The 12551-nt window shown below is 47.8% G+C and overlaps 2 protein-coding genes across 5 annotated transcripts in view; both read right to left on the bottom strand.

The window, feature by feature from the left end:
• Window positions 1-11829, bottom strand: part of Gnb1l (G protein subunit beta 1 like) — a 72540-nt gene extending 60711 nt beyond the window's left edge. For 2 of the 3 annotated variants that reach the window (XM_046421147.2, XM_058571727.1), the window contains exons 1-2: window positions 11789-11829; window positions 11415-11513 (exon numbers count right to left, since the gene is read on the bottom strand). The gene's annotated coding sequence lies outside the window, so the exon portion shown is untranslated. Of the gene's footprint in view, window positions 1-11414; window positions 11514-11658; window positions 11700-11788 lie in introns of those variants that run through there. The other variant, XM_058571728.1, reaches the window with a different exon arrangement.
• Rtl10 (retrotransposon Gag like 10) lies at window positions 6131-11792 on the bottom strand. Of its 2 annotated transcripts, none has more exons than XM_046421146.2 (3): window positions 11659-11792; window positions 11415-11513; window positions 6131-9411 (listed from the first exon to the last, which is right to left on the bottom strand). In XM_046421146.2, exon 3 carries the CDS (start codon window positions 9199-9201, stop codon window positions 8008-8010), a length of 1194 nt encoding a protein of 397 aa, XP_046277102.1. In that variant the 5' UTR covers window positions 9202-9411; window positions 11415-11513; window positions 11659-11792; the 3' UTR covers window positions 6131-8007. The 2 variants fall into 2 exon arrangements, with proteins under 2 accessions (XP_046277102.1, XP_058427709.1); XM_058571726.1 differs by having other exon boundaries at window positions 11625-11782.
• Window positions 11830-12551: the final 722 nt, after the last annotated feature.

The raw sequence follows: 12551 nt of genomic DNA, 5'->3' as shown, positions 1-12551 counted from the left end.
AGTCCTGAAGAACATGCTGTAAGGATGATCACTACTTCCAGCCAGGGAAAACGGTCTGCTTATTCCACCACTGAGGCCTTTAGCTCCCACAAAAACCGGCTTTGGCTTCCTGCTGAGAGGCTGCCTCTCTAAGCAGGACCCAGGGCCTCAGGCCAGGCACGGACCTTACCTACATATACAGTGCCTGAATACCTGACTGGTTCTGTATATTCCCCTTCTAGACAGACCCCACTGATTTAGGGAAGGGAGCAAGTTACAGCCCCGTGTTCCTGAATGTTCTCCTCTGCTGGAGACATGGCCCAAGTGGGCTAGTGCCCAAATAGAACTGATAGTAGCCCACCTGCCAGTCCCTCAAGGCCTGCTCTTCTCCCCAGTGGTGCCACCACCAAGTCCCTGCTGGGTATTTAGCACTCAGATCTAGTGGCCAACAATTATGTTGGCAAGGATAGGCCAGCTAAGACAGTAGGAGTGATCTCATGAAGACCTAGACATGGTTGGTTTTCTTCCTTGGTGGGGTCTGGAATCTTCTTGGCTGGAGCATGTGAAAGGTGATGGGCTGGTCAGCTTCAGTATGAGAAGGCAACCTGCAGTTTTGGGTGCTGAGCAGGTGTTGAGGGCACAAGTCACAGATTGAGGTTGGAGGAAATGCCAGAGTGAAGGGCTGCTGGGCTGCAGGAGTAGGCACGGGGCTGTCTCTCCTTGAATAGGAGACTCAAGCTGAGGCTGAGGACATCTGTCTCTTCAGAAGCAGGTTAGAAAAGCTTGTAAGATGGCAGGAAGGAAGCCTGACTGAGGGGGATTTTTAGCAGCCTGTTTGCCAGGCATTTACAGGCAGAGGTAGGAACCCAGCCAGCAATGGGCCACCAGCTTTACTGTATCTAGAAAACACAGGGAAAAAAAAATAGTGCTCTACAGGAAGCATGACCATTCCCATGTGCTACAGCTAGCTGCAGCTCACCCCTGCCAAGATGCCCAGTCCACCAGAGGCCATTGCCTGCCCCATCAGAGAGGGACAACACTCATGTAGGGTAGGATCAGGGGCCAATCCCCTTGGGCCTCGGGGATGGAGATTATGTCCAGGCAGTTTGTGGGAACACAATCTGACTTAAAAGAGGGGTCCCTAACCACAAGTGTTGAAACATTATGACAGAGACTTGCATATCCTTTGGTAGAAGCCACCTCAGGTGGCAGGAGTCCCCCATCATACTCCTGGGGTAGTGTGGCCAGCTGTGTGCCTTATGGACTCCTAAGTACCCACATCTGATACAATGCTGGCTGTGCACATGCTCACACATTTCACAGCAATAGGTCTACCACACCGACAGATATGCAAATAAAGGTGAAAATCAGTCTCCCTGGGCACTGTAAATGGGCACTTCCTTCACTGAGGAATCCCTACATGCATTGCATGTGACAAAGGAGACATCTTTGTAGCTCACACATACTACCCCTCAGCCTCCAAGATGCAAGATACCACTCTGGCAAGGTGTCTCCACTGTGCATCCATGATACAGTAGGCTCTCAAGCACCCAGTCACACTTCCACTGTCCACCTGCCCTCACAGGGCTAGGGCTGCTCCAAAGGCCTAGGACTGGGCAGCATAAAGACACAGAGAAATAGGGACAGAATGGGGGTGGTGGGTCCAGACATCATTTTTCACCCATCTAGTGGCCCAGTCACTAAGAAGGACATAAGAATCTGGCAAATATATGCTCACTTACCACCACTGGACCCAGTCCTGTGCAGTGAGACCCCTGAGACCAGGAGGGAAGAATTCAGCTGCTGAGGAAACCTTGAAGGCCAGGGCTCTTCCTCCACTGGCCACCCACAGTGTCTCCAAGCAGTGTTGTATGGCCCCTCTACAGAGGTCACTGTGGCCCAGAATTAAAACTACGAGAACTCAGAGCTCCTACCGTCCTGTCTGAGCTTGGTCAGGCTGCTGATAGGCATTACTGGAGCAGGATGAGGGGCACATTAACACCCATGATACCCTACTGTGTTTTTAAAATTAGCCAAAACAATCTGGAAAACAAAGGGTAGTGATGGATATTTCGCTACCAGAAAAATCAACACTACTTATAAAGTCAAAATACCTAATATGGGATAGACCAGACCAGAGTTCTATTGATTTGTAAGGCTAGGATGGCACTGAGTGGTTGATGGCCCAGGTAGGTCCATGCCTTGTGGAAAAAAGAGAAATGAGATCCTCTACTACTTGAGATATAACAGGTTATGCTCTGGAAAACACAAGCCCCCAATCTAGCAGCTTAACACATCAAAAATTTATTTCTTGCTCATATTACATATCCATTGAAGTTGGCAGAGAGGCTCTGCCCATCACAGGCCCTTGATGAAGATAACAGACTCTCCTTCCACCAGTCACACTGACAAATAAACTCCAAGTTTGGTGTAAAAGACAACACATTAGATGATGTCTTTGAACTCCCATGAAGGAAAAAATTTCTTAAATTTAAGTAATAAAAAGAGCGCCACAGACATAACAGCTGAGCATTGCTATTCAAGGGCAGAAGAGACTCAGCAATCCCATGCCTCAGCACAGGCACCAGGGTCTGAAGAAACCTTGCACAGAGCCACAGAGGGCTCTCATAGTAGCAGTCCAAAATTGTGAAAATGAAAAACAAAACCAAAGAACATTGTTATTAGCTGAATTGTGTCCCCCTAAATTCTTATGTTAAAGTCCGAATACTCATTTCATCAGAACATGACTCTATTTGGAGATGAGGTCTTTAAAGAGGTTATTAAGATAAAATAATGTCTGGGCTGGGGATGTAGCTCAAGCGGTAGCGCACTTGCCTGGCATGCGTGCAGCCCGGGTTCGATCCTCAGCACCACATACAAACAAAGATGTTGTGTCCGTCGAAAAACTAAAAAATAAATATTAAAAATTCTCTCTCTCTCGCTCTCTCTCTCTTTGAAAAAAAAAAAAAAAAGATAAAATAATGTCACTAAGGTGGGCCCTGATCCAATATGCCCAGGGTCCTATAAGAGATTAGGAAAGACATATGCAGAAGGACTATGTGAAGACATAGAAAGAAGATAGCCATTTACAAGTCTCAGGCCTCAGGACAAACCAACCCTGCCTGCTCCTTTATCTTGAGCTTCTAGTTTCCAAAATTGTGAGGAAATAAATGTCTGTTGCTAAGACATTGGAGGTTATTTTTTTTTTCAGTTGTTGATGGACCTTTTTTTTTTTTTCAATGTTTCATATGTTGCTAGTTTTTTTAATATATATTTTTTTTTAGGTGTAGATGGACACAACACATTGCCTTTATTTTTATGTGGTGCTGAGGATTGAACCCGGCCGAGCTAGGCGAGCGCTCTACCACTGAGCCACAATCCCAGCCCCCCTTTATTTTTATTTACTATTTATGTGCAGTGCTCCCAACCCCATTGGAGGTTTTTATCATTGCAGCACAATCTAACTGATGCTGACAGACACTGCAGGGGTAAACAGTTTAATTTGCTTTATCCCTTTATTGTTGGATCCGTGGGCTATCCAGTTTTGCTGATAATAGTGCAATGACACCCACAAGGTAGTCACAAGGGTTCGCTCAGGCTCTAGGCAAAGCCCTGTAAGAACGTGATCTTCATTAAACCCTCCTGAATGCCCAAGGAGGACAAAATATTTTAATAGTTCAGAGAGGTAAGTTGAGGAGGCCAGGTGTAATCAAGCACAAGTCTACCCTTGGAACTCACATACTATGGTCACACTGTGCCACAACTACCTGTGGCATGAGCCTCCATGCATATGGGCAAGTGATCAGAGCACATGTATATGTACCCAGAACTGTTATGGATAGAACTGAAGGGTTTTATATACCCATTCAATAGCAAGACAAAGTCTGCTTTTCCATACCTTCATTTACCTTTAGCAATTCTGCCTACCTAAAACTTTTAAAATCCTGGAATCATAAGAAAAAAATCCATAATTTTGTGACTTTTTAAAAATGTTGCTATCTTGATATCTTTAATCTATCTGGAATACACACTGGCACCAAGAGGTAGTAAGTATCCAGTTTACTATTTTCCAGATGGCGAATCAGTAGTGCCAACTGCTTTACTGAACAACTCACTTTACTTCCCATTAATTTGAAATAATTCAACTATGTACTAAATTTTCATATTTATGTGGCTTTATTTCAGAGTTCACTATTTTCTATTCATCTCTCCATATAGATACCCAAGTACTTTAAATAATATAGTTTTATAAAATACTCTCAACATCTAACATGACCTTTTATTCTCAGTACTTCCTGTTTTAAGATTTTCCTTGAAGACAGATACTTGGGGAAAAAAAAAAAAACCAACCAACCAACCCCATGCTAGTACCTTTCACATCTTATTTTTAGGGAATAAAACCTATGTGTATTTCCAAGGAAAGTGAGAAACAGACATTAATGTGAAAATGAAAAACAAAACCAAAGAACATTGTTATTAGCTGAATTGTGTCCCCCTAAATTCTTATGTTAAAGTCCGAACACTCACTTCATCAGAACATGACTCTATGGAATGATCCTGGAAGGCAGGATCAGCACCTAGGTCCATCCCTGAGTATGTCTAGCAAACCCTACCAGGCTTTGCAATTTCCAGAGAACTCTCCTCTGGGTCATCTGCCCTGTATGCAGGTGGCAGCAGGAACAAATGACCCAAGGCCTCCTTACATGCGCCATGCATGATGCATAGCCTTCTCTCCTAGCCTTTGGTTGCCTTCTTTCCCAAGGAGTGGTAAAGCAGCTCAGTAACTGCCTCTCACCAGCAGGTACAGCTGCTTCTGGTAACAAAGTCACTTTACAACACTGTATACACCACCTGTGTAGGACAGGCTATAGCCCCCCAATTCTTTCCTCCATACCACTGCATAGGAACTCAGAAATGGACAGTCTGGCTCCTGCTGCTGCAATGGCCCCACTCCTTTCCTTTTAGAGAAGAACCCAATCACAATGAATAGGACCCATTTCCCAAATTAATAACAGGTCATATGGACTCTTCTAAACACTTGTCTTCCCTGCCTATTGATAGAGATGCCACAGTTAACACTTAGAGGTATGGTGGACTATAAGTTACCCTGGCAGAACAGGGGAAAGCAGGAAAGATAGGAACTTTAAGCTGAAGGTGCATCAAATGGAAGGCAGTTGTACAGAAGTCAGCAAAATGGTTAGAGGTCAGCTGGATGACTGAGCTGACCATTCAAGTAGCTCCAAGTTCTACAGACATGGGCAGGCCAGGCCACAGCTGGCTGGAGAGGTATAAGAGAACAGTCTGTCCTGGCCCTGAGCAATCATATGGTAGGACAGCTGTGTGACCCTGAACAGGACAAGGATTGGGCCAGGATGTCTAGAGATTTCTAAATCTGAATCAAGAATGCATATCAGTTTCTTCTGTCAGGTTGCTTGTTTTCCTTCAGGTTCCTAAAAATAGCTTTTCACCTATTCCAAGATTTCCTGCTGTACCTTGAAATAATACACATAAAACCACCTGAACCCAGAGCCTTTTAAAAGTAAGTTACGAAATAAAATAATACCAACATCGATTTTTCTGAAAACATCTTACCAGATGTTTGCTTATTACCATTTTTTCCTAAAAAAAAAAAAAAAAAAAGTTGTTTTCAATTTGTCTTTTTTCATCCTACTTTCCTACTTTTCAGGAAGATGTCCTGATTTTTTTTTTTCCCCAACAAAGGTAGAAACAGAAGAGTTTTGAGATTTTGTGCAAGCACCTGAGTAGATACACACTGTACACTGGGATGACTGAGCCCCCATCCTCAGGTAACCTTTACTTAAGGAAGCTTCCACACTCAGCTCTCATTAGAAACCATCCTGTGCAAAACAGGATTTTCTTCATTCCAATCTCTGGCCAAGGGACACCAAATTCTTAATCTCATGCCTGCTCCTCACTTTACCTACAGCTCTCAGAAGTCAGTTCTCAAGGCCACCCTTCATCTGCCAAGCCTCCCAACCCCACCCATTAGGCCCCAACTCCTCCCACCAGATCCCTCAATCCTGAGGTATTTTGTGGGAACCACACCTGTGACACTGACCTGGAATGCTTACAGCTGGGCCTCTGTTGACAAAACAAAGACTCTATTCAGCAGCAACCACCACATCACACATTTAGCAATGGATCCAACACACGTTTAATGAGCACCAATTTTGTACCAGGGACACAAAGCTAAGACTAACGTCCCTGCCCTAGAGGCTCACAGTCTGCTGGGGGATACAAGTTATTTACATCACTGGGGTTTTAAATGCTGAATCAGCAATATGCAAGAGTACATGGGGGGAGAGCATGGACTGCTTTAGAAAAAGGGGAAGGGGCAATAAAGAGTGAAATTATTATTTGCAGGAAAATTGATACAACTTGAGAATATTATGTTAAGTGAAATATGCTGAACTCAAGAAAATCAAGGGTTGTATATTTTCTCTAATGTAGTAATTAGAAAAAAGTAAAGGTCGTAGTGGTAAGGAGGGAAAAAAATCTCATGAAAACAGGACAGCAGAGAAAGACCAGGGGAGGGAAGATGGGAAAGGGGAGGTGCTGGGGAACAAAACTGACTAAATTATAGTTATATTGTATAAATGTATGAATGTATCAAAAAAATCCCACTATTACCTACAATTATAATGCACTAATTTTAAAAAAATAAAAGAAAAAGTGGGGGCAGCCAGGCATAGTGGCACATGCCTATAGTAGCCACTTGGGAGGTTGAGACAGATTGCTTAAGTCCAAGAGTTTGAAGACAGCTTGGGCAATACAGCAAGAAACCAAGTACAAAAAAAAAAAAAAAGAGGGCAAGGAGCAGCACAGAAACATTAAAATCTGTACCAATTTCTTAAGAAAACTGGTGGTGTGGTCATGATACTACCATATAGAAAGGATAATGCCTGGCAATGGGGCTTGGGCCCCACCTTCCTGCATCTAAAACTCCAGCTGGCTTGGGCTTCTGGTAAACCCACAAGGAATCCAAGATGCCATCTTACTCATTCAGATGCATTGATTGCTGCTTCCCCACTATTCACAAAGGCCAATGTATGGAATCAATGGAGTGTCTACTGATAGATGAATGAATAAAGCAAATGTGGTATATTTACATAATGGAATATTATTCAGCCATAAAAAGAATGAAATATGGCAACACAGATAGAAGTAGAAAACATTCAGTGAAATAAACCAGGTACAGAGAGACAAATACCCTATGTTGTCATATGTGGAAGTTTAAAAGTTGATTTCACAGAATTACAGAGTAGAACAGCCTTCACTAGAAGATGTCAAGGATGGAGGCAGGAAAGACAGATGAAGGTTAGATAACAAGTACCAAAATACAAAATTGTTCTAGTTTCTATGACACAGCAGGGTGACTACAGTTTATAACAATATACCATATAAAGAACTAGAAGAGAGGAGTTCAAAGGTTCACAACACAAAGAAATGATAAACATTTAAGCAGATGGAAATGCCAATCATCCTGATCATTACACATTTATACATGTGTACCAAATTATCATACTATATTCCATGTACTTATGCACAATTTAGAAAAATATTTTTAAAAAGTGGCCATCTCCTCCTTTCTTACATTCCAACCTGGAGGTCACAGGTCACAGAGAACCTGAATTTGGGGGGCAGGAGACAGAAGCACAGACACTATGTAGGGACCATGTCCAACTAGGACAGGCAGGGCCAAACAAATCCAGTTCCAATCACTGTTGAGAAATGCCAAGGGTAGTGTTTTGTGAGAGTTAACAGGTGTAAATATCTGATGGGGCTGATTCTCAGAACTATCCAACTAGCAGGAACAGGCCCAGTAAGATAGTACTCCCATGCAAAGGGTGAGAACACAGCTGGAAACCCAGCAGGAGCAGAGGACAAGTGCACAGGGCAAAGGCCCTTGTTCTGCTTGGGACAGGGGGTATTGCTTGTGCTCCAACAAGGAACAAAGAAGTCCAAAAATGGATGCATCTATTAGCCCAGCTATGAAGTTGTCTGGAGTCATCTGGGGACACCACTCTGTCCTGACTGGGGGCTATGGGGTTCCTTAGCAACACCAGCCACTTGATCACAAAGTGCACTATTGCTTCTACCTGGGCCATGTTCAGAGCCCATGGATGCGTGCTGGCAATCAGGAGAAAATGGAGGCTCTTCTGGGGTCTCAACTACCTGCTGTGAGGCACCTAAGGATACATCCTGGACTCCCCCAGTCTCAGAAACTTCCTCCTCTGTTTTCTGGGTTTTTGAACCCTCTGAGTAAGGTAGGTCTGTCATCTGGGCAGAGAGGTTAGGAGATTTTGAAAGTCTAGGGACAGGTTTGGTCCCTGCCTCCTCTGGCTGGAAGGGAATTAGCCCAACAGGACCAGGATCATGGCTACAAGCAGAACTGGACAGAACAGGAACCTCCTGGGGCCCAGGCGTGCTCTCCTTGGCCAGAACATTTCTGGATGTAGAACAGGACCTAGACACAGCAGGGGTGGCCACAGCAGCTGAGACAGGCCTCGGGGGAGCACCCATGTTGAGTGCCAGGGCCTCTGAGAACCTAGCTAAATACTCTCTCACCACAGGCAGCTGCGGGGCCACTGGTGGCTGGCTCGAGGCTGGAGGCAAGGGGCAGGGCACTGCGGCATGGTACTCAGCAAAATTGTTTGGGTCTTGAATAACTTCCTCAAGATCCTGGCAGAACAGCTCATAATCATCAGGCAAGGGAAGGTCCCCATCAAGGTAAGGGGCTGCCCAGGCCCGGGCTCGTCCAGTCAGGCGTCCAAGAATCTCACAGACACGGCTTAGGTTGTCTTGGTAATGTTCAAAGCGGAAAGACATGTAATCACCTAGCTGGGCCAAAAAGCGATCCAGCAGCCACGGAGAGCCGTCAAAGGTACCTGGATCTGAGCCAGGCACCCAGTGGAAGTCCATCCTGAGGGGCCGGGGGCCGAGCATTCGCACAGCCGGAAGGCCCCTTTCTGTGGGCTTACCACCAACAGAATCACTAGCTGTGCTCTTCTGTTCCATGGTTGTGCGTACACACACAGGGTCCCCACAGCAGGGCCGCTCAATCCAGGGATCCACAAGGGGAGTATATGCCACCCCAGGAGAGGCCTGGTCCATCTGCTGCCAAGGGTGTGCATTGGCGTAATTGGCAGCTGCCCGGATGGGAATGCGAGGGCCCTGACGACGGCGACGACCCCGAGGCATACTGGAAGCAGAGGGAAGAAAGGAGGAAGAGCCAACGCAGGGAGGTTGTGGACCCAGGCAGCACAACAGGATAGGGATCAGCTGGACAGGATGTGGCAGACCCAGCAGTTCCAGGCAAATGCTGAGGACCAGGGGAGCTGTCAACTGCGACCTTAGGAGAGCAAGGTGAGCCGAGGGGACTGTCAGACGCAGGCCATCATCCAAGGCAATCTGTCCAAAAACAAGGTGGGGAAGAGCAGGAACTAGGCCCAACTGTCACAGGCTGGCAGGAGAAGGCAACAAGCAAGCAAACCCTTGGCGCCCCACTAGGAGCTCTAGAGTGGAAGGAAGGGCCCAAGGGTTGTCCTGGAATGTCCAAGAAGGTAGGAAAATGTCACCTGTGACTTTCAAGGCAAAGGAGTAATGACAGATGCTGTCAATCTCAGGAGAATAAATGAGGTCAGATCAGAATTGTCCGGGAACTTCAGGACAATGACAATAACAACCTTTAAAAAGAGTCCTCCATTTGTGCCAAACACTGATCCCTCCTTGACTGCTGTCAGCATGAGGTTGGTACTATTATTGTCACTGAGGCAAAGTGGCAAAGTGACTTGTCCTGCAGCTACACACCAACTCCTAAGTAACAAGAAGGCAGTGGAGAGGGTTGTAGAAGCCACAGGCCTAACACAACATTATATAGGTTATAGACTATGCTTCAGTCTGTTAAGTAGGTTCCTGGCTGCCACAAACACTATAAACCACTAAGTACACACAGTCTGTCATAAGGTTCTTGAACATCCAGCATCAGGCACATCCAACAAAAGCAGGGTCCTCAGCTGTCACTTGCTCCCTCCTGCCCTGTCCTCTCTCATGCTTTCTGCTGAGTGTCATCTGCAGGCAATGCCACCCCCACCCCAAACACATCTCCCTACATTTGCTATCCCAGGCTACAGTCAGCACCTGCAAAACCCTGGAATCCCTCTTGCTATATCTGCTCCTACCATCCCAATCCACCATGCCAAGAGCCTGGAGAGACCCTCAAAGATGGCCAAACTGGCCCCCCTCCAAGCAGAAATCACCAAGGAGACCAAACTCTAGGCAACTCAGTTCTCTTTTAGGGCAGGGAATCCTCTGGACCTCTCACTCTGTCCCAGCTCCCTCCCCAGTCTCTAGAAATAGAGACCCACTCACAACCTCCACAAAATTCTCTCTGCTTCATCCCTGCATACATATCCCAATCCTCCACCAGCTCACACCTAGGAGCACCATGGACTACACACACCTTTATGTCCAGTTTCCCATTTTACTATCTCAGTTCCCCCATGGAGGTACAGCTATGTTGGTCTTTCTAACCAGTACCTCCCAGATGGCCTGCAACACTCAAAAGCTGACTGAACTACCAGCACCTACATCTGCCACCCAAGCTTTCTGGAATGACCCAGATATACCCCCCATTTCACCTTGAAAGCCCAGCCATTGACCCTGGCTTCTCACCCTACTACAGAAAAAAATATACTGTGGCCTGCAGCAGCAGTACCCCACAAGACAGCTTATGAAAGGAGTCCATTCATGAATCCAGTTCAGTTTTTCACTGAGTTCTAAAACGGCAGTGTCTATATTCAGGCCCCAGTGCCCGCCATCTACTTAAGACTAGGTGTCAGGACCGCCCCCCCAATCACATCCCATGTTATGAACCCTTAGTACTACCTAGACCTCTATCAGCCCTTCTTCCCTGTCTTCAACTCCTACCTGCACTAGGAAACTTAGCTGCCACCCTGCCCACTCACCTGCATACTCGTGTGCCCCTTGCAGTCTCCAGGAGACAGATCCCCTGTACTAGCCAGCCAGCACTGCTTTGCTTTAAGCATTCCTAACACCGGATCAGACTCTCATCATTTTGTGAACCTTGGCCGTCCCATTCCCACCTCACTTATCAGTATGTTGTTCGCTCTTGCTCCTCTCCTCATCCTGCCAGTGTCCTTCTCCTGAACAGTCAGCGCGCTACTACAAAAGCAGGAACCGCGGCGCGCGTGTATTTGCCTCCGCAAAGCCAAAGGCAGCGCCTGGAACGCTGGAACCTTCTTCACTCCTTAGAAACCTAGGGGTCCCGGGGGAAAGAACTCGCCCAAAGCCGAAGGCAAACAACTGCACCGCTCGCCCGCCCGCCCTCCCCTAAGCACCCGCCATGCAAGAAATATGAGCTCACAAGCCCCACATCAATAAAGCCTACCTACCTGCAAATACGCTAGGTGCCCGCAGAGAGGGTCCAGAGATCCGAAACTGGAGACCGTAGGGACTGGCTTTTTTTCTGAAAGCGAGTATCCACGCGGCCCCTAGAAAAAAGAGAACGAGATGAGCCTGAGTCAGGCAAAGCGGGAGCGGCGTCCTGAGACGGCGGGAACAGCCCCCAAATCTCCAAGGGCTCCCCAATCCCCGCCGCAGACCGAGAAACTTGAGCCCCGCCGGCCAGAAGCGCACCAGAACCCTGGCCCGAGACTCCGAGCGCTCCTCCGTGGAACGGGAGTCAGGAAAGAACAAAGGGTCACTGCGTTGGGCCTGCACACTGGGTTGCCTCGCCGGCCTCCCGAGCTCGCGCTGCAACACTGACCCTTCAGACGAAGTCCTGGACGCCCCTTCTAGAAGCAAGCCACCCAAAAGAAAACCGCGTCGCGTAGCCACGCCCCCAGCGTGCGCGCGGTAGCCCCATACGTCCCTGCTCAGGCTCGCGTGACAGCCCAAGCCAGCCGCCCAGTCGGGCCGCGCGCGCGCCCTCAGCCCGCCGCGCTTGCGCCTTGTGCCTTGGGGTCTCTGCTGCGCAGGCGCTTCTGGGACTTGCCAGCGCGGCAGTGAAGCGCAGGGGGTGATGGGAGCGCGCTCTGTACTACGCCGCGCCTAGTGCCACGAGTGCAGGCAGGGCCGCTTGCGCAGGCGCAGATCGGGTGGGCTGTAATTGTCCCTGGCCGTAATCCCCTCCGATACTCCTGCAGCTAAGATCTAGAGGCCGACCAGTATCGACCAGGCCGATACTGAATCTGCTGGACACTGGGTGTCAGTAGGACTGCCCGGGAGCCAGGATGCTCCTGGCGGGGGTGAGGGTATCACGGAGAGTTTGGGTATAAAGGAGCTATACCTAAGAGCTTTCCGAGAATAGCAGGCTTACAGAGTTCACTATTCACCGCCCAAAGCCGGTGCTCGAAACTTAGTTGGGACCTGTATCTACATACTTCCAGCCCAGGTGTGAGAGGGAGAGCAGGCTGCGGCAAGGACTGGCCACCTGAATGCCTAGGGTCTTAAGGCAGGGGCTGTCATGGGTGGGTGGGTGCTACCCTACCCCGGCTGAGGCTGGACCCAGAGAAGATTGGGCAGGCTGT

The sequence above is a fragment of the Marmota monax genome, unplaced genomic scaffold, assembly GCF_021218885.2.
Source record: "Marmota monax isolate L192 unplaced genomic scaffold, Marmota_monax_Labrador192_F-V1.1 WCK01_AAM20220418_F8-fsc00157, whole genome shotgun sequence".
In the NCBI taxonomy this organism is placed as follows: Eukaryota; Metazoa; Chordata; class Mammalia; order Rodentia; family Sciuridae; genus Marmota; species Marmota monax.
Note: the sequence above shows the minus strand (reverse complement) of the source record. Positions and strands in the feature narration are given on the sequence as shown.